This window comes from Lentinus tigrinus, assembly GCF_003813185.1.
Source record: "Lentinus tigrinus ALCF2SS1-7 unplaced genomic scaffold L226scaffold_6, whole genome shotgun sequence".
Classification (NCBI taxonomy): domain Eukaryota; kingdom Fungi; phylum Basidiomycota; class Agaricomycetes; order Polyporales; family Polyporaceae; genus Lentinus; species Lentinus tigrinus.
Window position 1 is genome coordinate 1,059,406 of NW_027137915.1, and position 19,515 is coordinate 1,078,920.

At 54.8% G+C, this 19,515-nt stretch overlaps 8 protein-coding genes across 8 annotated transcripts; 4 read left to right on the forward strand and 4 right to left on the reverse strand.

Annotated features, from left to right (window-relative positions):
* Positions 1–1,455: 1,455 nt before the first annotated feature.
* On the forward strand, positions 1,456–4,015 carry L226DRAFT_532530 (uncharacterized protein). Its single transcript, XM_067680275.1, has 14 exons — positions 1,456–1,718; positions 1,793–1,924; positions 1,980–1,992; positions 2,055–2,109; positions 2,171–2,368; positions 2,436–2,518; positions 2,576–2,620; positions 2,675–2,734; positions 2,793–2,825; positions 2,887–2,913; positions 2,969–3,132; positions 3,185–3,204; positions 3,262–3,500; positions 3,558–4,015. The coding sequence occupies exons 2-14, from the start codon at positions 1,875–1,877 to the stop codon at positions 3,624–3,626; spliced, it is 1,056 nt and encodes a 351-aa protein (XP_067538324.1). The 5' UTR covers positions 1,456–1,718; positions 1,793–1,874; the 3' UTR covers positions 3,627–4,015.
* A 594-nt stretch (positions 4,016–4,609) lies between these two features.
* On the forward strand, positions 4,610–7,161 carry L226DRAFT_458548 (alcohol oxidase; the record flags this gene model as incomplete). Its single annotated transcript, XM_067675448.1, has 15 exons — positions 4,610–4,721; positions 4,783–4,864; positions 4,920–4,983; positions 5,039–5,132; positions 5,188–5,294; positions 5,342–5,417; positions 5,476–5,604; positions 5,658–5,674; positions 5,724–5,892; positions 5,943–6,014; positions 6,073–6,164; positions 6,234–6,479; positions 6,532–6,616; positions 6,678–7,015; positions 7,072–7,161. The coding sequence occupies 15 exons, from the start codon at positions 4,610–4,612 to the stop codon at positions 7,159–7,161; spliced, it is 1,773 nt and encodes a 590-aa protein (XP_067538325.1).
* Positions 7,162–7,314: 153 nt separating this feature from the next.
* On the reverse strand, positions 7,315–8,035 carry L226DRAFT_331259 (uncharacterized protein). Its single transcript, XM_067673996.1, has 2 exons — positions 7,929–8,035; positions 7,315–7,873 (listed from the first exon to the last, which is right to left on the reverse strand). The coding sequence occupies exon 2, from the start codon at positions 7,848–7,850 to the stop codon at positions 7,431–7,433; it is 420 nt and encodes a 139-aa protein (XP_067538326.1). The 5' UTR covers positions 7,851–7,873; positions 7,929–8,035; the 3' UTR covers positions 7,315–7,430.
* Positions 8,036–8,555: 520 nt separating this feature from the next.
* L226DRAFT_568766 (uncharacterized protein) lies at positions 8,556–8,813 on the reverse strand (the record flags this gene model as incomplete). Its single annotated transcript, XM_067684211.1, has 2 exons — positions 8,556–8,600; positions 8,652–8,813. 2 exons carry the CDS (start codon positions 8,811–8,813, stop codon positions 8,556–8,558), a joined length of 207 nt encoding a protein of 68 aa, XP_067538327.1.
* An 853-nt stretch (positions 8,814–9,666) lies between these two features.
* Positions 9,667–11,059, reverse strand: L226DRAFT_600530 (uncharacterized protein). The gene is made up of 6 exons (XM_067685675.1): positions 11,055–11,059; positions 10,653–10,989; positions 10,560–10,600; positions 10,412–10,503; positions 10,272–10,346; positions 9,667–10,210 (listed from the first exon to the last, which is right to left on the reverse strand). Exons 2-6 carry the CDS (start codon positions 10,809–10,811, stop codon positions 10,044–10,046), a joined length of 534 nt encoding a protein of 177 aa, XP_067538328.1. The 5' UTR covers positions 10,812–10,989; positions 11,055–11,059; the 3' UTR covers positions 9,667–10,043.
* An 843-nt stretch (positions 11,060–11,902) lies between these two features.
* Positions 11,903–14,627, forward strand: L226DRAFT_482483 (alcohol oxidase). The gene is made up of 14 exons (XM_067676970.1): positions 11,903–12,222; positions 12,277–12,358; positions 12,412–12,475; positions 12,538–12,631; positions 12,685–12,864; positions 12,914–13,042; positions 13,096–13,112; positions 13,163–13,331; positions 13,388–13,459; positions 13,509–13,600; positions 13,654–13,905; positions 13,963–14,047; positions 14,103–14,446; positions 14,502–14,627. Exons 1-14 carry the CDS (start codon positions 12,096–12,098, stop codon positions 14,583–14,585), a joined length of 1,791 nt encoding a protein of 596 aa, XP_067538329.1. The 5' UTR covers positions 11,903–12,095; the 3' UTR covers positions 14,586–14,627.
* A 264-nt stretch (positions 14,628–14,891) lies between these two features.
* L226DRAFT_331338 (alcohol oxidase) lies at positions 14,892–17,940 on the forward strand. The gene is made up of 12 exons (XM_067673998.1): positions 14,892–15,258; positions 15,314–15,459; positions 15,513–15,606; positions 15,663–15,842; positions 15,914–16,059; positions 16,128–16,296; positions 16,358–16,429; positions 16,492–16,583; positions 16,658–16,909; positions 16,982–17,066; positions 17,122–17,465; positions 17,532–17,940. The coding sequence occupies exons 1-12, from the start codon at positions 15,135–15,137 to the stop codon at positions 17,622–17,624; spliced, it is 1,797 nt and encodes a 598-aa protein (XP_067538330.1). The 5' UTR covers positions 14,892–15,134; the 3' UTR covers positions 17,625–17,940.
* Positions 17,941–18,670: 730 nt separating this feature from the next.
* L226DRAFT_458888 (uncharacterized protein) lies at positions 18,671–18,940 on the reverse strand (the record flags this gene model as incomplete). The annotated part of the gene is made up of 2 exons (XM_067675477.1): positions 18,671–18,769; positions 18,848–18,940. Coding segments are annotated over 2 exons (192 nt in total), but the record flags the coding sequence as incomplete, so codon positions are not given.
* Positions 18,941–19,515: the final 575 nt, after the last annotated feature.

Below are 19,515 nucleotides of genomic sequence, written 5' to 3' on the forward strand. Positions count from 1 at the left end.
AAGCTTCGCGGCCGTGCCATGGTCCCCTCAAAGGCCTCAACTCTGACCTTGTTCCTGTTGACTACGGCTTAGTGAGGCCCTGATCCCAATGCCCGGGACCGTGGATGGTACGTGTTGCAGTTCACTTCTCACTTATGTCCTTTGACAGCCGAAAGGCTGTTCTCAGGGCGTTTCTTCACTATAACCTCTCTCGTACATTGCTTTCGGCCTTCACCTTCAACCGATGGACGAGTAGTCAACATCTCGACATCCACGATGAAGTGGGAGCAAGGGTGGCTGGAGACAAAGCGGTCGGATCCAATTGTAAGCATCCCCTGAGAGGTCAGATTGCCTTCGTGCCCCGGATGCCAGCGAGACACACGCGCTCCACGTCCTTCGCGTATCAGTGGCGAAAATTAAGTTACGCCGTGCGTGAACATTCGCAAACGCCGTCCAAACCACCCTCGGTTGCGTCGAGTCAGGTGCGTCATTTCTAAATATTTAGACAGTGTGCCCTGGTGTGCCTGGCATGTCGCCGCGTGCATAGGTATGTTCGAATTGGGACATCGTGGGCTTCGTGGCGTTCTCGTACCCAGGTCCCACATCGATCTGGGGCCAGCTTCCGCTATCGGTTCCGTTCCCATCAGCCCCGAGACGGTATCCTAATGGATGCAATACCTAGCCAATCGTACTGATCAACGTTCACTTCGAACCCCGTGCAGAAGAATTCACCGGAGGAACGTGAGTACGAAACAATGATCCAGTCTGCATTGAGTCCGGACGGATGCTGACTGAGTTCCGCCAGACCTCATCGTACTTCTCTCCTGCGCCCGCTTCTACTTCCTGATGTAATGGTGTCTACGCTGACTACTCCAAGGACAATATTCCCTTGCGAGACTGTGCTCCGTTCAATTTCGACGATGGCATGCGCTATGATCGCATTAGTTGATGTGGGCACTTCTACCAACTCCCTTCAAAGCAGGTTCGTTCTTTCGACTTCTTCTAAATTTAACGTTGACTGATGGATGAGATCGCACCGCATTTGCCGATTGCGCAAGCTAGAGGCCATCCTCTCTCCATGAGTAGTTCCCTCGCAACTCCTGCACAATGAGCAGCACAGTGGCACGGGTACTCTTTGATAGGAACGCTCCCCTCTGAAACCAGACCTTCGAAATCATGCAGTTGGACCGTACCAGTGACGACAATACTTGCTTCTTAGATCCGATCCCGTCGTGGCGCACTGTTGCCGGGACGCCGTGTTACATCACTGCCGCTGCGTTCAATGTCGCGCTGAACTCGGCTTCCCCTCAATACGATCAATTTTTGTCAAACGAATAACAGGAAGTCAGTGCATCGCACTGCGCTCGACTCCAACTGCACTACGAGTGACATTGTCCAGAGTCTTCAAAAACCCCCGAAGTGGGGAAGAAGCGCTCTAATGTCAAGCAAGCCGCCTGGCATTACGTTCCCCTTTCCCTCGCTTTGAATTGGCGACGGGTAGCACGGGTTCGCACAAACACCACGCAGCCCGTGCTCCGTGCGTACGCTCTCCATCTTGACCGCCTTCTGGACTTCTGTGGTGATATGTGGGAGTCAACGAAGGTTCGTCCACCACGCCGGCTCAGTGGTACTCCCCTCGTGCTGGCCCCACGTCCCTCGCAAGAGCATCGCCCGCGCCGTGGTCCGACGCCTTATTGGGAGCATACCGACCGTAGGGAGTGCCAAGGTCAATCAGGAGGGTGCGTACGGAGAGTTCTCGTAGGAAGACGTCGATTTAGGAAGCTGATGCTCCTTTGGCTGGATGCATGAACAGGTGAACTCTATCAGAGTTGCAGCTTTTATAAGATATTCGGGGTTTTGGCACCGTCTCCAGTGCAAGCCTTCAGTCCCCGACCATGGCAGACGACCCCTCGCAGCCGCCAGTTTCGCCTGAGATCCTCCTCCGGTACGTCTGTTGTCCTTCCGACGTCATGAAGTCTTGATTTACCATCCTCTTACAGTATCGGGCCCATCGTGAGTGCGGCGAACTCCACGCGTCTTCTGGAAGAGCTAAAGCTCTCTCGCGCTTGCGCCAGCTCATAGGTGCCCTGCTCTCATGGATGCTGTTCGGTATCTCAGTTGTCCAACTCTGTGCGTCCGCGCTCCGGCTAGCTCCCCATCCTCGATGCCCGGCCGCTCACACTCGTCTTAGACATCTACCATGTGTCATTCCCCCGCGAGCGGTTCGCTATCGTATTTTCGGTGTACACCATCTTTGCGCTGGATGTCTTCCAGAGCATCGTGGTCGCGTCAGAGGCGTGGCAGACGCTATGCGCGGGGTGGGGCCGGCCGGTAAACCTCCAGTTTCCGGGATGGACGTTCACCGGCTTGCCGATCGTCTCGAGTGTCAGTGAGTAGCCAGCCCTAGATCTCCCGGCTATTCTTGGGAGTAGTACTGACGGCAATGCGCGGTCCAGTCTCCGTCTGGGTACAGACGTTCTACGCCTGGCGGATATACCAATTAGGAAGATGGCGAGTGGTCCCTATCATCATCATCATAGTGAGCCGCAGCTGCAAAGTTTACTTCACCCGAAACACTAATCTATCTTCGTCGCAGACTGCGCTCGCACAGGCCGGTGGTGCATGCGCTATTGCAATCTCCGTGAGCATGCGTCAATCATAGCCTGTCCAACGATGTCTGACCGCTTGGTGACAGTTCATCTGGTTGAAGGACATCGAACGACTGCATGACACGAATATGTTTGCCCGCACTATTGTGAGTACCGAAGAAATATGATCGACGTAACGTCCGCGCTCAAACGCCGCTCGTGCAGGTTTGGTTGGGCGGCAGCGCCTTCACAGACATGGTGCGATCTCTCTGCCAACGTTGCCATCCGCTCTGAATCCCTGACTGATGTTGTCTGACAGACTATCATGTTGTCTATGTGCTACTTGGTCAGTCCTGCCCCAGGGGGTATGATTCAAGTTAACAGTACTGACTACGCTACAGTTGTATAGCGTGAAGCAGCGCACGAAGGCATTTGAGCGCAGCGGCCTGATGGTCAACCGGCTCATTCGGCTTACGGTCGAAACGGGCTGCGCATGCGCTCTGTCCGCAGTCCTGGAGCTCGGCTTCTTCCTTGGAATGCCGGAGACGAATATCCACTTGATCGTGTAAGCACTACTTTCTTGACCGAGATGCCCATGCGCTCACGACCTGGCACAGCGCGCTCATTCTTAGCAAGGGTATGTCGGACACAGTGAATAATCACTGCGCTCTCGCTGATAAACACATTGATTTAGTTTACTCGAACACACTTATGACCTCCTTGAACTCTCGCGCCAAGCTTGGCCAGCGTGGCACGCAGTATAGCGGCGGCTCGACAACTATAGGCTTCAGGAATGTCGACACAAACGGGAACCCCATGGACACTAATTTCAGCTCTTGTGGCCCGGTAGCCATCAATATCTCCAAGATCCCTATGGAGTCGGCCAATACGGAAGGTTCAGGAAGGTCACCAGATGACAAGGCCCCGCGCGTGGTATGGGTTAGCTCCTTGTCGCTTGCCATGAGATTGGCTGACGTTCGTGCCTCACAGAATTGGGACTCTGTGGAGATGGACAACATCGGCGTACAATCCGTTGCCAAGGATAGCAGTCCCGTGTAATGTCCCTCAACTTCGTTCTTGTGCAGTTGTCACCTCATCTCGCGTGGTCTCAAAAGCCGGCTCTAGTGCTCTATGTAGTCAACTGACAGTGTGCGGATGCATTTTATCATGGTTACTTACATGCAGTGCAACCGTCTAGCTGTCACCATGCATTGCCGATCCCTCCTTACTGTGAAGTTCTTGGTTAGTGACCCGATGGTAGCGGGTTCTGATCTCAACATGATCAGCAGTCGGACTTTCGGACTCGGCCACCGTTCGAGCGCTTATCTATGTTTGGGCTAGTTTGCCAGTTTGTTGACTCGGATAATACGGTTCAACTTGACTGCCACCGTTCATTGCACCTTGCTCTCCAGCTTTGACTATAATCATAACCACCTATGCCGCGGGTCACTCTGATCACCTCTGCCCTGGTCTGCTTGCCCAACAATGAAGTTAGGGTGAAATACTGCCGTAAGGTTCGGAGATGCCGAGATGCCGAGCTACTATGCTGGTTCTTCGCTTCGCATTCACACACGCGTGTATACGCATCAACTGCTCCCTTACGTACGCCTTTCTTCCGCTGCACTTCTCATGCGATCCAACAGATGGGAATGGCTGCATTCCGACCCTTTGCGTACACTCGCAGAGCTGATCTAGGTCGTCGCCCATTCATAAGGTACGCCGAGAGCAACGCGGTTCGATGTCCCTGGATGCTCCTCGCACGCTGTCCACCGTAATGGCTTAGACACTGCGCAAACGCCACAAGGGTACCCTCAGGCTCACCCGTCATATGTGTCGCGACCGGAATCAAGCCGTCGTTCGGCCGCCACTGATTATAATTAGTGCTGAAACATCATCTACATTGAAGGCACGATCCTACGTAGCGTGCGGGGCATGGATCCTTATAAGCCCTGGGTTCCCCCATACGCGTCATCGGACCTCCTGACTCCTTGTCCGTCTCCCCGACCCTTAGGTGCTAGCCGTCTAAGCGGAAGACATCTAACATGCTCAGCTTTCTTCTCCTCACCGTCTGCGCTGCCCGAGCCTATGCGGCGCTTTTCGAGAGTCCGACCAGCGAGCTTCTGAATACGACCTATGACTTCATCATCATTGGCGGTACGCTTGTTTCATCTCAGGGTTGGGTACAGTCTACAGAGTGCTCACCAATAGAATCCAGCCGGTGCTGGGGGAGCAGTCATGGCCAACCGTCTGACGGAGGATGCGGGTACGAAAGTCCTCCTCATTGAGGCTGGTGGCAGGTACGTAGCCGGTTTGCCACCGTCACGCTGCAAGGCCTCACCCACGTTCCCGCAGCGATTTCATGAACCAGAATATCTCTGCTCCAGGACTATCCTCAACGCTCACACACTCGAAATTTGTGAGCCTCGGTACTGCCAGTCTTGGGATGATGGCCTTGACCGCTGTACATACAGGATTGGAATTTCACGACGACGCCGCAAGTTGGTCTCAATAACCGCACTGTCGCATATCCACGAGGTTTCGTCCTGGGCGGCTCCACTGCAACAAGTGAGTGATCATTCCATCCTCCGCATGTCGAAGGATTGCGCTGACGTTAGCGAAGATCAGATGATCTTCTGCCGTGGAACTAAAGATGACTGGAACCGCTTCGCTAACGTGTCCGGAGATGATGGATGGTCCTGGGAGAATCTCATTCCGTTTATCTTCAAGGTAAAGCGGACGGGTCCATGCAGCTAAAGATACTGAGTGCTCCGAAGGTCGACAATATGACCGCACCTACTGACGGTCATAACACCACCGGCCAATTCAATCCTACGATTCACAACACCAGCGGTATCTCGTCTTCATATCTTCCCCAATATACCCATCGTTCATGCTTCATTGCTCTTAGGTGTCGTTGACATCAGCGTGCCGGGAGTTTCCCTCGCCATTGACTCCCGGGGTCTCAACGCTTCGCAAGAACTCTCACAGGAGTTCCCCTTCAATCTCGACTACAACTCCGGCGACACCATTGGCTTCAGTAAGCAGCTATGCTTTGATTGTTTCATACTGTGTGCTGACAGTAACTGTTAGGTTGGACACAATCTACGGTGCGGATCGCGACACACAGCCGGTGCAATCTGTCTCACTCTCATCTAGATACACAACGGCCGGCGGGTCACATCCGCGACCTCGTATCTGACGCAAGCCTTCAACCGGTCGAATCTTGATATTCTTGTCAACACCCGCGTCACGAAGCTTGTCCCTGTGGGCAACTACTCCGGCAAGCCCGACATGCGGGGAGTACAGTTCGCGCAGTCTGCGAATGGTGAGTCTCACGTGTATACCGGCGGATCGCGATTCCTAACTGTATGACAGGAACAGTATATACTATGCAGGCTGCTAAGGAGGTCATCCTGTCTGCGGGATCAGTCAAGTCCCCCCACATTTGTGCGTCTAGACATAAGTGAATCCCGACAGTTTAGATGGGCTCATAGATACCTTGTAGTGATGCTTTCCGGTATTGGCGATGCCTCCCATCTGGCATTGTTCAATATCACATCCTTGGTGGATCTGCCAGTCATAGGGACGAATCTGCAGGTACGCAGGATTGAGCGGAGTTGGGGCCCACCTCCGAGATATATGACACGACTTATTCTGTTCCGACAGGACCATGTCTTCCTTGGGAACCCTTGGACGGTAAACGCCAACTTTACACTCGACGATGTCCACCGCAACGCGACCCTCGCGGCAGAGCAGCTCGCACTTTGGCAGGCCAATGGTACGGGCTTCTTTGGTCTTCCGCCAACAAATCAGTTCAATTGGCTCCGCACGAACTCGAGCGTATTCTCATCGTTGAACACGACGGACCCGAGTGCAGGACCGACGTCTGCGAACTTCGAGCTAATCATCAGTGTGAGTGCGCATACACCGTTCATGGCCCGGATGGCTGATACTTTGAGTACAGGATAACTTCGCATCGAAACGCGTTGCGCTGCCTGCCACGGGCCGGTTCGTCTCAATGGTCACGAACGTCATATCTCCAACGTCTCGTACGTCCATATATACTCTCCCACTAATGCACAGAACTTACATCCTTCTCTTCTTTTGCAGGCGGAAACATCTCCCTTGCATCCGCAGACCCCTTTGATGCCCCGCTCGTGAACCCGAACCTCCTTGGGACAGATGTCGATGTCGCGATCATGCGCAGTGCGATCCAAGCGGCACGCAACTTCATGGCCGCTCCCGCCTGGGCCGACTACATAATCAGCGAGTTCGGCGCATTTGGGGAGGCTCAGACGGACGACGAGCTGGACGCGTACATTCACGACCAGTCGGACACTGTCGATCATCCGATAGGCACGATTCCGATGGGGACAGATGGCGCGTTGGAGGCTAATTTAACATTGAAAGGGACGGTTGGGTTGCGCGTTGTTGATGCGTCTGCTTTCGTGAGTCATCATGCATTGCATTTGAGGAGAGCGACGATTAACCTTTATGATTATAGCCTTTCATTCCTTCCGGGCATACGCAGGGTCCTACGTACATCCTCGCGGAGCGCGCGGCTTCACTGGTCCGCGCTACCTTGAGCAATTGAGGCCTTGGGGCATAATATTCCAATGTATCAACACGTAACTTCTTGCTTCTGTAATGCTAATAACCTGAACGTTCTGACGAGACTGGGGAACTTGGCGTACTCAATGCGTGAAGTTCTTTTCCGTCCATGTAGGCGGACCGATCTTCACGTGCTCCAAAGTTCAAACCCGCACGACCGACCATTCCAACACATGGTACGGATCTGTGTTACCAGGAAACGTCCCGAAGAAGTCGTCCCCGCCAATCTTCTTCCTCAATCTCGACTTAACCTCAACTTTCGCTCCGACCTCTGCGAAAATATCCTCCCACATCTCGCGCCAGCTGTCGGGCGAGTGTGTATGCATGTGTGCGCCTGGTCCAGGAGTGTATACACGCTTGACAGTACAACCGCCTTGGACGCCGAAGAGCATGGAGCCGGGGAGTGGTGAGAGAAGGCCGGCGAGGACTCAGGAGGCGTGCGATATATGTCTGTTGGTCGAAGGTGAATAGGTGAAAGAAGGCTCCTGTGAATATTGCGGAGACATGACCCTTAAGCTCGTTGAGCGAGTTCACGGAAGAGAGACCCGGGGGCATGTGGGATGGAATGGCTGGTGAGGTCGGGAAGGGAGGAGAGTGTGAAAGGAAATGAGGATCGAGGACATCTCCTGCTATGAAGCGCGTCGGGAAGGACGCAGCGGTTGAGCGAAACATCTCGTGTCTCAGCTCCCAGAAATCTGCGTGTAAACAATTTCAGCTGAGATAGAAAGGGATACCAGTGAAGGTGCAGACCTGATTTTAGATCACAGGCAATCACGTTTCGGACAGAGTATCCATCCAAGACGGCTTTCCGAACGTCATTGCCAACTGACACCTCAGCTAGTCAGGAAGGTGTTGAGATTCCGAGGGCAGGAGGAGAAAGACATGGCAACTCGTAGCGTTGCACGGACATTTACTGTAGATAATCGGACTGTTAATACGTACTTACTTTTACTTACTTTCCTTACTTACTGATTCGGACTCCGCGGGCTCGCATACACCTCGCCCGCCTTCTCTCTCTCTTTCCTCAGTCGTCTTTCCATCCGACTGAGGTATGCCTCGATGTTCTCCATACTCACACATTCATTACTGACATCTGTATATAGCGCACGCTGACTGCGTATCGCTATTAGGTATATAACTAATCTAGTCGTCTTTCCATCCGACTGAGCGCACGCTGACTGCGTATCGCTATTAGAAGGGATTCGAGAAAAATTGAGAACAACGTCACCCACCACCCACAACAGCAACCTATATCCAGCAGTATTGCGTCTGATCTTTTCACATACAGCTCGAGTAGATTCGGGTATGCTGGCAGACGAGCCATCTTCAACCTATCCCACATGAGATTAAACTTGCTGTTGTTAAATCTCCTTCAGCTCACCGCAGAAACTCGAAAATCCGGATACATGGATATTGGTACAACTGCAGACCTTGTCAGCAAAGAGAACGACCGACGGCGAGTGCGTTACTGACTGAAAATGCCTTCGTTTGAACAGATATGATATGCCTACGGAGCTCTTCTTCGTCTGTGATGTCAGTAGCAGCCCTCATGAACGCTTTCTCTTCATCATCCGGATCGTAAAAAGAGTCGTCCAGGGCTTTCTTCCAGGCTTCGCGCATAGTCTCAGCAGTCATGGCGGTAGTAGACGGCAAGTTTGGCTGCCGGATGGGGCTGTACTCACAAGCGGGGATAGGAGAACATCACACCTTGCGGAAGGTCTCAAGTGATATCTCAGCAGCTCAGCACGCCGGCCATCACACGGCGAGCCCTTTACACGGCGCTCCGAGGAATAGGGATGAGCAACGGGAGATGTCTGCAGGCGTTTTTTAGCAACTTCTAGGCTGATCAGTGCCGCCCAAGGTGGGAACTTACCCATGCACCCACAACCTTCGGGTGGCGACCGTGTGGGCCGAACAGTAGTCTGGGTGGAATAACCTAACAGCGACCAATCTTGAGCTCTCAAGGATAGATGGCCGAAGAATGACAGGAGCCCCACCTGAGAATGAAGAGGCTTCCCGGTCTCAGTGAGTTGGGGCAGACTTGGCAGTCGCTGGGGTCGGAGCTGCGACCCTGAGGCCTGGTCGATATGGTCGCCCATTCGAGCACGTCAGAACTCGGAAAAGAAACTTGAGTGAGGAGGAGCGGACTTGGCAGGCCCCGCTACAATTGGGCCACAGCCGCCGCTAACTTCCTTGCTAGCCAGCATTCGACTGACATTCCGTTATTCCGCAAATGCGCGTAGAATGCGCTTGACTCTGAGTCGAGAGTGAAAGGTACTGTTGGGCTGCACATTGTCGACGCGTCCACTTTCGTGAGCAGTTCTCGCGCCTTTCTACACCGTATACAGTAGGACCGACATGTATTCAAGTTGCCGAGCATTCTGCCGCTCTCATGTGTCAGAACCTAGGCAATCGAGAAAAGTCAATCGCTGCATCGGCATACTGGATTGTTTCTTCCACATACTGCAGATGCTATGTTGCGCCTTCAGACACGCGTCACGGACCATTCCAACACATGGTAAGGGTCGGTATTTCCCGGCCAAGTGCCAAAGAAGTCGTCCCCGCCAATCTCCTTCCTCAACCTCGCCCTCACCTCAACCTTCACCCCGACTTCTCCGAAGATGCCCTCCCACATCTCGCACCGGCTTTCGGGAGAATGCGCGTGCATCTGGGTACCTTGGCCGGGTGTCCATAGACCTTTGACGGAACGGCCACCTTGAACGCCGAAGATCATAGAGCCGGGAAGGGGAGAGAGGAGCCCTGCGAGGAGGCGCGCGAGGTACGTCTGCTGGTCGAAGGTGAAGAGGTGGAAGAATGCTCCTGTAAACATCGCGGAGATGTCGCCCTTGACCTCGTCGAGCGAGGTTACGGAGGAGAGCCCTGGTGGCACGCCGACCTGAGGCCTCTCGAACGAAGTCGAAGGGGAGGGGAGAGGGCGAGGAACGAAGGGTCGAAGACGTCTCCTGTCACGAATCGCGCGGGGAACGTGGACTCCGTCGAACGGAACATCTCGTGTCCCAGCTCCCAGAACTCTGCACATGAGCGGTATTTAGCTATGATAGATCGTACAGAGCATTCAGGTGAGGTACGAACGTGAGTGCAAGTCTGATGCGATGACGTTCTGAACGGGATATCCGTCGAGCACGGCTTTACGCACGTCGTTTCCAACTGGCATATCAACGTCGTTAGAAGGACGGCCTGCCGAGTGATACAATATATAATGGCGGCCTCACAACAGCACCCCAGATCGAGCAGGATAGCGTTAGGCCTGTCCATCCCTAGCTTCAGCAGATCGGGGTAAGCCGGTAGACGAGCCATCTTCAGTCTGTCACAGGAGCAGTCAGATTTCCATTAGCAAATGAGTACATATGATTATCTCACCGCATGAACTCAAATATGCGGATGCACGGATACTGGCATAGCTGAAGACATCGTTGAGGCACGGCATGACTGACGGCAATCCACTCCCCCTACCGAGAATGCCTTCCTTTGGACTGTGATGATGTGCCTCCGTAGCTTGTCATCGTCGCGTATCCCAGTGGTAGCCTTCATGAACGCTTTCTCTTCTTCGCCCGGGGCATAGAAGGAGTCATCCAGAGACTTGTCCCAGGCTTCGAGCATAGTTTCTGCCATGACGGCGGGTAGTGCTTAGCGAGTCGTGTGTTCGGAGGAAAGTGAGCAGAAGGATAGAACAGTGGGCCCGCCCAAACACAGTGGTCTCGAATGATATAGTCATCATGACCAGCGGGTCGACCTCGACAGGCCCTGCCAACGACCTCCCTACGGCGCTGACCGGTGATGTGACACGAACCTGCGATTATGTGTGTGGGCAATTTTCAGCGAGTTTTGCGCGCAGCGTTTACGCCGCATCCTTACCCATACGCCCACAAGTTGTGGTCGCGCGGAGCGCGCTGGTGCTCCAACTCGGTATAAGATCTCTCTGGCGATAGGAAGCGAGTTCTGTAGCCAGCGTATGGAGTTCCAGGTTGCTTCATTTCTTAGCTAGAATGATGCTGACAGTGTTTTCTACCATGAAGCGCTATCTCCATGGGCCATCTGCGAGTGAATGGCGAAGTATCGGTTGAGCTAATAGTACGCACCTCCTGCTCACTCAGAACATGCATGCTGACCATAGCTGTGACTGATATTGTGTCTTCATCTCGGCCTCTCCTTTCCTGTTCGAGAGGCAGAGAAGGTAGAGTTTCGTGGCCCAGTGAGTGTGGGCGAAGCGAGGCGCCTTGCGCGCCATACCCCATAGCCACCCGGCGACATCCGAGGACCCCTCGGCCTCATTCGGGTCTCACTCAAGCGTCCCAAAGTTTGTGCCAGTCGCTACCCTCATGTACACGACCAGTACTAAGTACTGAGTCTTGAGTCTCGAGTCTAGCCTATTGGGTGGTGCGCATCCGGATGGACATGTCCAAGCAGGTCCTCTCGTCGCGGTATCTTCCGACTCCTCTGGTTACCATGGGGATACAGCGGTTGACCTCGAGTCCTGGTTTTGGCTCAAGATGACGACCTTCGACGACCGACCAAGAGACAGCATGGTAGCTGTGTATTTGTCAGTTCAACCTTGGCATTGTCGGCCCATCCATACGCCTTTTTATCAAATATTGAAAGTTTGTGTTCTGCCACCGGCAGCCCTACCGCCCAAATCTCGGCATGCGGGCTATCCTGATGCCCCCCTGGGGCTATCAAAGCTTCTTGCTCTCTGAGCCTTCTCTCCCCATCATGCATCATGAACGGCTCGCCGCTCTGACAGCTGTCGGTCCCGTGTCCACGGCATTTGAGCTTCGCGCTCATGAAGGGACGTCTCGGCATCTTTTGCGCAGACGCACTTAAGGCGGAGGGGGGACGGTCGCGATGCTTCTCAGAAGCCCTTGTTTGCACTGACCCAAGAGCTGCGGGCTGGACGACATGTCCGATAGATGCGTGCTCATCCTGCTGGCTCTGGTGTTGAGCGTCGTTCAAGTTCTCGGTCACCTCTTTCAAGGGCCGACGAAAGAAGTTCTTGAACGCACATACGATGTGATTATAGTGGGCGGTACGTTTCTTCGTCGCAAATGTAGTCGCTGTGCTGACATCATTCTTTGCGTAGCTGGGGCTGGTGGAGGTGCGGCAGCCTCCCGACTGTCCGAGAATCCTCATGTGCGAGTCCTCCTCATTGAGGCCGGAGGGAGGTACGCTGCCTCTCCTGTACCTCCGCACATGCAGATCTTAAATGCACCTGCAGCGACTTCATGAACTTGAATATCTCCGTGCCTGGACGAGCATCTACTCTAGTCCGATCCCAATTTGTGCGTTCCTCATATCGGTTCTGGAACGCATGCGCCATACCGTATCTAACCGATCTTGCCAGGACTGGAACTTCACAACAGTGCCACAGGTTGGACTTGACAATCGTCCTATCGTCTACCCTCGCGGCTTTGTATTAGGTGGTTCTACAGCCATCAGTGAGTTCAGCTACTACAGGCAAGCAACCTATTTTTAGTGGACTCTCGTATAGATCAGATGGCGTTCTGCCGGGGCACGAAAGATGACTATGATCGTTGGGCCAAAGTTGCAGGAGACGAGGGTTGGTCGTGGAAGAAGCTTGTTCCCTTTGTTCGCCAGCTCGACAGGATGACGCTGCCGGCTGATCGCCATAATACTACTGGCGAATTTGACCCGTCAATTCATTACAACGGTGTGCAATTTCGCAATTCCCCATCATCCTAACGCTTAGGTGAGAGTAGGAACCGTCCCGATCAGTGTAGCAGGGTTCCCTCTTACGACAGACCCCCGAGTCATCAACACGACGACCCAGCTCCCGGACCAATTTCCCTTCAATCTGGACTACAACTCCGGGAATACTATTGGAATTGGTCGGTATATCTCACACATCTCTGGTGTCGTCTACTCACAGCGTCATTACCAGGTTGGACACAGACAACTGTGAGCCCCCACAAGATCCTAGCGCTCCAAGAAACTTACGATGTTCACAGATTTACAACAGCCATCGAGTGTCGTCAGCAACTTCATACCTTGCTGAAGCTTGGAATCGGACGAACTTGGACATTGTAGTCAACACGCGTGTCACGAAAGTACTGCCGCTAGGATACGAGTCAGGCAAACCGATCATGCGAGGCATCGAGATCGCTCAGAGCGCTAGCGGTGAGCTTTACTCATTCAATATTCAGTTCGATGCTGACAATGATTCATGTATGTAGGCCCTACTCACACTTTACAAGCTCGAAAGGAGGTTGTCCTCTCAGCGGGCTCCATCAAGACACCTCACATACGTGAGTCCTTTTTTTGCACCAGTATGTCTTGCAGCTCATCAGCGACCAGTCATGCTCTCCGGTATCGGCGATGCTGCGTATCTCACATCAAAGGGAGTCAAGCCTCTCGTCGATCTTCCTTCCGTCGGAAAGAACCTTCATGTGCGATGTTCCCCGTTGTCCTGCCTCTGAGTTCTGCTAAGCTATCGTTGCAGGATCACGCCTTTCTTGGCAATTCCTGGCTGGTGAACTCAAATGATACCCTCGACAACCTGCGCCGCAATGCCACGCTCGCTGCCGAGGCGTTGGCGCAGTGGAAAGTCAACGGAACTGGTCCTCTAGGACTGGCCGGCGGCAGCCAGCTCGGCTGGCTGCGGGTCCCCAACGCCTCAGAGTTCTTCGCTGCTCTAGGGGCGGAAGATCCCAGTGCGGGCCCGACTTCGGCCCATTTTGAGATGATAACCACCGTGCGCGTTGCCCGCCACTAGGGTGGGCGAGCGTTATACTGATGATTGCCTCCGCAGGACGGATTCGTCTCGAAGAGGGTTTCTCCTCCTACCCAGGGACATTTCTTCTCGTTCATCACTGCCGTAATCTCCCCTACTGCTCGTGAGTATTCAGTCTTGACCTTGACGACCGCGTCGACGCCGAACACTTCGTATAGGCGGGAACGTGACCTTGAATTCCACCGACCCGTTCGATGCTCCAATCATCAACCCGAACCTGCTCGGCACTGAGGTGGATGTAGCAGTCATGCGAGAAGCCGTCAAGGCTGCACGCGCGTTCGTGGCCGCGCCCGCCTGGTCGGACTACATTCTCAGCGAGTTCGGCGCGTTTGGCGAAGCGCACACCGACGAGGAGCTTGACGCGTACATCCGAAACAACACCGATACGATCGACCATCCTGTCGGCACTGTGGCCATGGGAAAGGGTGCGGAAGGTGCGCTCGACTCGGAGTTGAGGGTCAGAGGAACTATTGGGCTGCGCGTTGTCGACGCGTCTGCATTCGTGCGTAACATTCCTCTGGGATGTCTTTGCTTCTGACTGAACGAATTTTTGATAGCCATTCATCCCGTCTGGACACACGCAGGGTCCGACGTACATCCTTGCTGAGCGCGCGGCCGCACTCATTCTCGGTGAAATGTAATGATGCTCGTATAACAAGAGATTACGTATCGGCTTGCGGGGCATCTGCTCCTCTCCCCTCGGCCATCCGCCCTAAGTGCACAAGACATCGTATCAGTGGAAACGCTCTAGTGCTGTGTCATATGACTCATGCACCAGTAGCGTAGTAAGGGACGAGTTTGGACGCCGAGGAGGGCTCTAAGGCTAGTGGCGTCAAGTCTGTCTTCTTGGGCGTTGAGCCCACTCTTCTATTGTTCTCCGTCCGACGGGTACTCACTAGCACTTCCCCCAAGCAACATTCCATTCTATGCTCCACACAATGCTCGTTACCCAAACGGACGGCAGGTTCCCTCTGCTCCCGTACGCGCAGCGCTAACTACTCTCAATAAGGTTTCACTTCCACCCTCCCTGTCAACTGGTACCTCGGGTGTATTCAGTAATCATCGGCCACTGACGGCATTGTTACGAACGTTCCTTGATTGTCGCAGTACTGATGGTCACCGGGCCAGCTACTTAATCATGGCACAGGTGCCACCACCGGCTTCCCGTACCCACAGCCTGAGCGAACACGATGAAGTTTAGGGTCACTTGTCCGATCGTCGTCTTGGGGCTCGGTGGTACTCGCTGTCTTGGAGCTCTCTTTGACGGGCCAGTCGAAGTTCTAAATCGCACGTATGATTTCATTATCGTAGGAGGTACGTGCTCTCCAGGTGATCAAATTAGCCATGCACTGATACGAGTGCAATGCAGCTGGGGCTGGTGGCGGCGTTATGGCCTCCCGGCTGTCCGAGGATCCTCGTATCCGAGTCCTCCTGGTCGAAGCAGGAGGAAGTGACTTCCTGAATCTCAACCTCTCTGTACCGGGGTTTGCGCCGAGCCTTCCTGGGTCTCAGTTCGTCAGTTTCATCAACTCTCATGCAAGCTTCCAGGCTGATCACCCATTCCGTAGGACTGGAACTTCACCACAGTTCCCCAGGCGGGGCTCAATGATCGTGTCATCAACTATCCTCGCGGCTTCGTCCTAGGCGGCTCCACGTCAATCAGTGAGAGTGCTCAGGATGAATCGCACGAGAGTACTGTTCGCTCAATTCCTTTATAGACCAGATGGCGTTTAATCGTGGGACCAAGGACGACTACGACCGTTGGGCAAGGGTCACAGGAGACGACGGATGGTCTTGGGACAAGCTGTACCCATTCGTGAAAGGACTTGACAGGATTACGCCTCCCGCGGACCACCACAACACCACGGGCGAGTTCGACCCTGAGGTTCATGATCATGGTGCGCGCTATTCATGGCGTTTCTGATTCTCCTAACCAATCTATGTACTGACCTTCGCTCTGGCATCACAGGACTCCTGCCAGTTTCATTGACAGGCTTCCCTCTTCCGACAGATGACATGGTCATCGAGACAACTGCTCAGCTCCCGGACCAATTTCCGTTCAACCTAGACTGCAATTCTGGCGACGCTGTCGGAGTTTCGTGGTCGCAATCCACTGTACGCCTTAGTCGTTCGAAGTGCCTGAGTTCCGGTACTGGCGACTGACATACTATGCCGCATGGCAGATCCTCAGGGGACACCGAGTATCCTCTGCCACGTCTTACCTCGCATGGTCCTTTAACCGCTCGAATTTGGACGTCGTCGTCAACACGCATGTCACGAAGGTCCTGCCCGTCGGCTTCGAAGGCAATCAACCGGTCATGCGCGGTGTGCAGCTCTCTCAGAGCGCAGATGGTAGGGTCTTCCTCGTGAGCCGCCGTCTTCAGCGTAGTACTGACAGAAGATGCCGGGATAGGCCTTACGCACACGCTGACTGCCACCAAGGAGGTCATTTTGTGTGCCGGCGCAGTCAAGACTCCTCATATCTGTGCGTTCTCCATGTCGTCCACCTCGGCACCCGCTGACGGACTTCCCATGTCCTGTGTCCAGTGATGCTATCCGGGATTGGCGACGCCGCACACCTGTCCTCGATGGGCATAAAACCCCTCGTCGACCTTCCCGCAGTCGGGCAGAACCTCCAAGTACGTCCCTCTCCCCCTCTTCCTCACCTCTCTCTCAACTTCATCTCGACACTGTACCAACACACATACGGCAGGACCACCCCTACCTCCGACTCGCCTGGTTCGTCAACTCCACCAATACCCTCGACAACATCGCACGCAACGCTACCCTCGCCGCCCAGGTGCTCGCCCAATGGCAGGCCAACGGAACCGGGCCCCTGAGCCTCGGGGGCGGTACCCAACGCGGATTCCTACGCATTAACGACTCAGACAGTTTTTTTGCATCTTTGGGGACGAGCGACCCGTCCGCGGGCCCGACGTCGGCGCACTACGAGTTTATCACTCGCGTGCGTTTAATTCCTTCAAATTCCGTATTGTCTGCCCTCACCATGACGCGCGACTCGTATTTCACTCTGTAGAACGGGTTTGGGGCGACGAGGCTATCTCTCCCAGCCGAAGGCCATTTCTTCTCGCTCACGATAGCCGTGATATCGCCCACAGCCCGTACGTCCAGTCCCCGGAACCGCGTCTATCAACACTAACGCTATCGCACTGGCAGGAGGCAACATCACCCTCGCATCTCCGAATCCCTTCGACGCCCCCCTCATCAACCCAAACCTGCTCGGCACGCCCACCGACCTCGCCATAATGCGCTCCGCCATCCGCGCCGCCCGCGCCTTCGTCGCCGCGCCCGCCTGGGCGGGCTACATCCTGGACGAGTTCGGCCCCTCTGCCAACGCACACACCAACGCCGAGCTCGACGCGTACAGCCGCGAGAACGCGGACACGATCGACCATCCGGTCGGGTCGGTCGCGATGGGGAAGGGCGAGAAGGGCGCGCTGGAGCCAGATTTGAGGGTCAAGGGGACGGTTGGGCTGCGCGTCGTGGATGCGTCCGCTTTCGTGAGTAACCAGCCTTTTCTTCGTAGTGCGTAGGACGCAGGGCTGATTAGTCGGGGCGATACGCAGCCATTTATCATATCTGGACACACGCAAGGTCCGACGTACATCCTCGCAGAGCGCGCTGCAGCGCTCGTCCGCGACAGCCTTGACAAAGCTTGACAATGTCGACATACGAGCTCGAGCTGTTTAACCACGATGAACTAAATATCATTCTTGGGATATCTTTACTCCTTGGGGGCGTGGCGGCAGTCCACTCAGCCGAATGGCCGAAAGGCACGGTCTGCGCAGTCCACTTCGAACCTAATATTACACTGTACAAAACGCCTCGTACAGGGGAAGATCGACAGCGGGCGCACACCACGCAAACGCACGCACGCACGAGCGACGACGACATGATGTCACCGGCAAGCAGCTCCGTCTTGACCTCTGTCAGTCGTGTGGCCGGACATAGCATGAGATGCCATGTCCGACCATGGAATGAGAGGATGCTCGTGCTCATGCGCATACATCGAGATACGCCGGTCGATCCATGTGCAACTAATGTATATGCTCCGGGTACAGCAGAATAGATGATAGGCAATAGGCAATTGATGATCGTGACACGGATAGGGACGACGAGGACAGGTGAAGGGCGAGATGAGATGCAGGACGCGGGTTGCGGGATGGGAGAGGGGAGGAGACGCACACGATAGTGCACGTCAGGTGTCCAAGTCATCGGGTGGCGAGGGAACCAAGAGGGCGAGGGGCGGACGCAAGCGTGAATGGGGGCGTGGCAGTCATATGCGCGACCTTCATGCGCGTGTGCGAGCGGACGCGCGAATAATAGCGGACGTTGGTGTTGGGTTGGCGCGAGGATTCCGCAGTTCATGCGGACTCCACCTCATCAGCCTGCGCAGGAGCTGGCTCGTCCTCATCGGGTTTGGGGTCCTCCGCGAGCGGGCTCTCCTTCGCGGGAATCGCATTCCCGGCCATAGAATTGGTAGGCGAGACCGAGAGTGACTGGTGCACGGGAGGGGAGGTGGCGTGCGGGATGCTATAATGCGAGGCAATTGTTAGCATGAGATTTCCCCATCACGACAAGGCCGTATCGCCCCGTGGGCGCTGCGCAAAAGAGGAAAGGCGAGACTGCAGAGGTTGGGGTGAAATGGCGCATGGTGGGGTGCAGCGGAGCAGAGCACCGTTGTCAAGGCGAACATGACGAACACTCACTTCTCGGGGTTAGGGATAGCAGTCCCGACGGTGTTCTGGGGAGCTTTACCGGCCTTGCTGAGCGCGTAGTCTCCAGAGTCGAAGTACTTCCGATCCTGCAACCACGCCCATCCATAGTCAGATCTTTGCGCACAAAAGACAGGAAGTGTATGGCGACGAAGAAGTGGACGCACCTTCTGCATCTTCGTCAACACATTCTTGTGCGTCGGCAGCTTGCCATAGAGGCGGAACAGCTTCTGCTCCTCCTCTGTGAGTTTCTGTAGATCCGATCATAAATCCGCGTTAGCACACGTCTGCCTGCACGGGTGGAGATGGGGGAAACGAGGCGTTCTGGCCTTGCAGCACGCATAGATCTGCCGAAAGCGAGAGCAAAGAATAAGATTGAGACGTACGCTGATGTCGACCTTGTTGCGCTTAGCGGGGAGCATGGCTATGTCGTAGTGGCACTCGGTGGACGGTAGGGAGTGTGGGGGACGGAACGGAGGGACGAGTGGAAGTCGGACAGGAGCGGGAGGAGACAGAGGAGAGCGAGGCTCTGTCGAGCGGGTAGGAGCGTGCGGAAGCCTTATGGACGAGCGGATCGTTGTAGCAGAGGTTGTCGCTAGTAGAGTTTCTGTAGCCGCCCGCACGCCTGGGCTATGGGTGCTCAAGCGGAGTCTGGCGGAGTCTGAATGTCCCCCGTCGGCTGTGACGTAACTGCGCGCGAGGTTCCAGATTCGCCTCCGGGTCGTCTGGGCAGTCTCCTCCTCACCGGCGGCGGTCTCGTTGCGAGGGACGTGGGCGAGAGTATGCGGACACTGTACGTGATCCACAGGGGTTAACTCTGCTTTACTTATAGTCT

Bases quoted from the DNA above. Each gene is read 5' to 3' on its own strand.
- L226DRAFT_331338 (XM_067673998.1), top strand. From the start codon at position 15,135: ATGAAGTTTAGGGTCACTTGTCCGATCGTCGTCTTGGGGCTCGGTGGT. The intron at 15,259-15,313 runs GTACGTGCTCTC...AGTGCAATGCAG, and splicing joins TGATTTCATTATCGTAGGAG to CTGGGGCTGGTGGCGGCGTT. The intron at 16,430-16,491 runs GTGCGTTCTCCA...TCCTGTGTCCAG, and splicing joins AGTCAAGACTCCTCATATCT to TGATGCTATCCGGGATTGGC.
- L226DRAFT_600530 (XM_067685675.1), bottom strand. From the start codon at position 10,811: ATGGCAGAAACTATGCTCGAAGCCTGGGACAAGTCTCTGGATGACTCC. The intron at 10,504-10,559 runs GTGAGATAATCA...CTCCTGTGACAG, and splicing joins CGCATATTTGAGTTCATGCG to ACTGAAGATGGCTCGTCTAC. The intron at 10,347-10,411 runs GTGAGGCCGCCA...TTGATATGCCAG, and splicing joins GCTCGATCTGGGGTGCTGTT to TTGGAAACGACGTGCGTAAA.
- L226DRAFT_331259 (XM_067673996.1), bottom strand. From the start codon at position 7,850: ATGTTTCGCTCAACCGCTGCGTCCTTCCCGACGCGCTTCATAGCAGGA.
- L226DRAFT_482483 (XM_067676970.1), top strand. From the start codon at position 12,096: ATGTCCGATAGATGCGTGCTCATCCTGCTGGCTCTGGTGTTGAGCGTC. The intron at 12,223-12,276 runs GTACGTTTCTTC...TTCTTTGCGTAG, and splicing joins CGATGTGATTATAGTGGGCG to CTGGGGCTGGTGGAGGTGCG. The intron at 12,476-12,537 runs GTGCGTTCCTCA...CGATCTTGCCAG, and splicing joins CTCTAGTCCGATCCCAATTT to GACTGGAACTTCACAACAGT.
- L226DRAFT_532530 (XM_067680275.1), top strand. From the start codon at position 1,875: ATGGCAGACGACCCCTCGCAGCCGCCAGTTTCGCCTGAGATCCTCCTC. The intron at 3,205-3,261 runs GTATGTCGGACA...ACATTGATTTAG, and splicing joins CGCGCTCATTCTTAGCAAGG to TTTACTCGAACACACTTATG. The intron at 3,501-3,557 runs GTATGGGTTAGC...CGTGCCTCACAG, and splicing joins ATGACAAGGCCCCGCGCGTG to AATTGGGACTCTGTGGAGAT.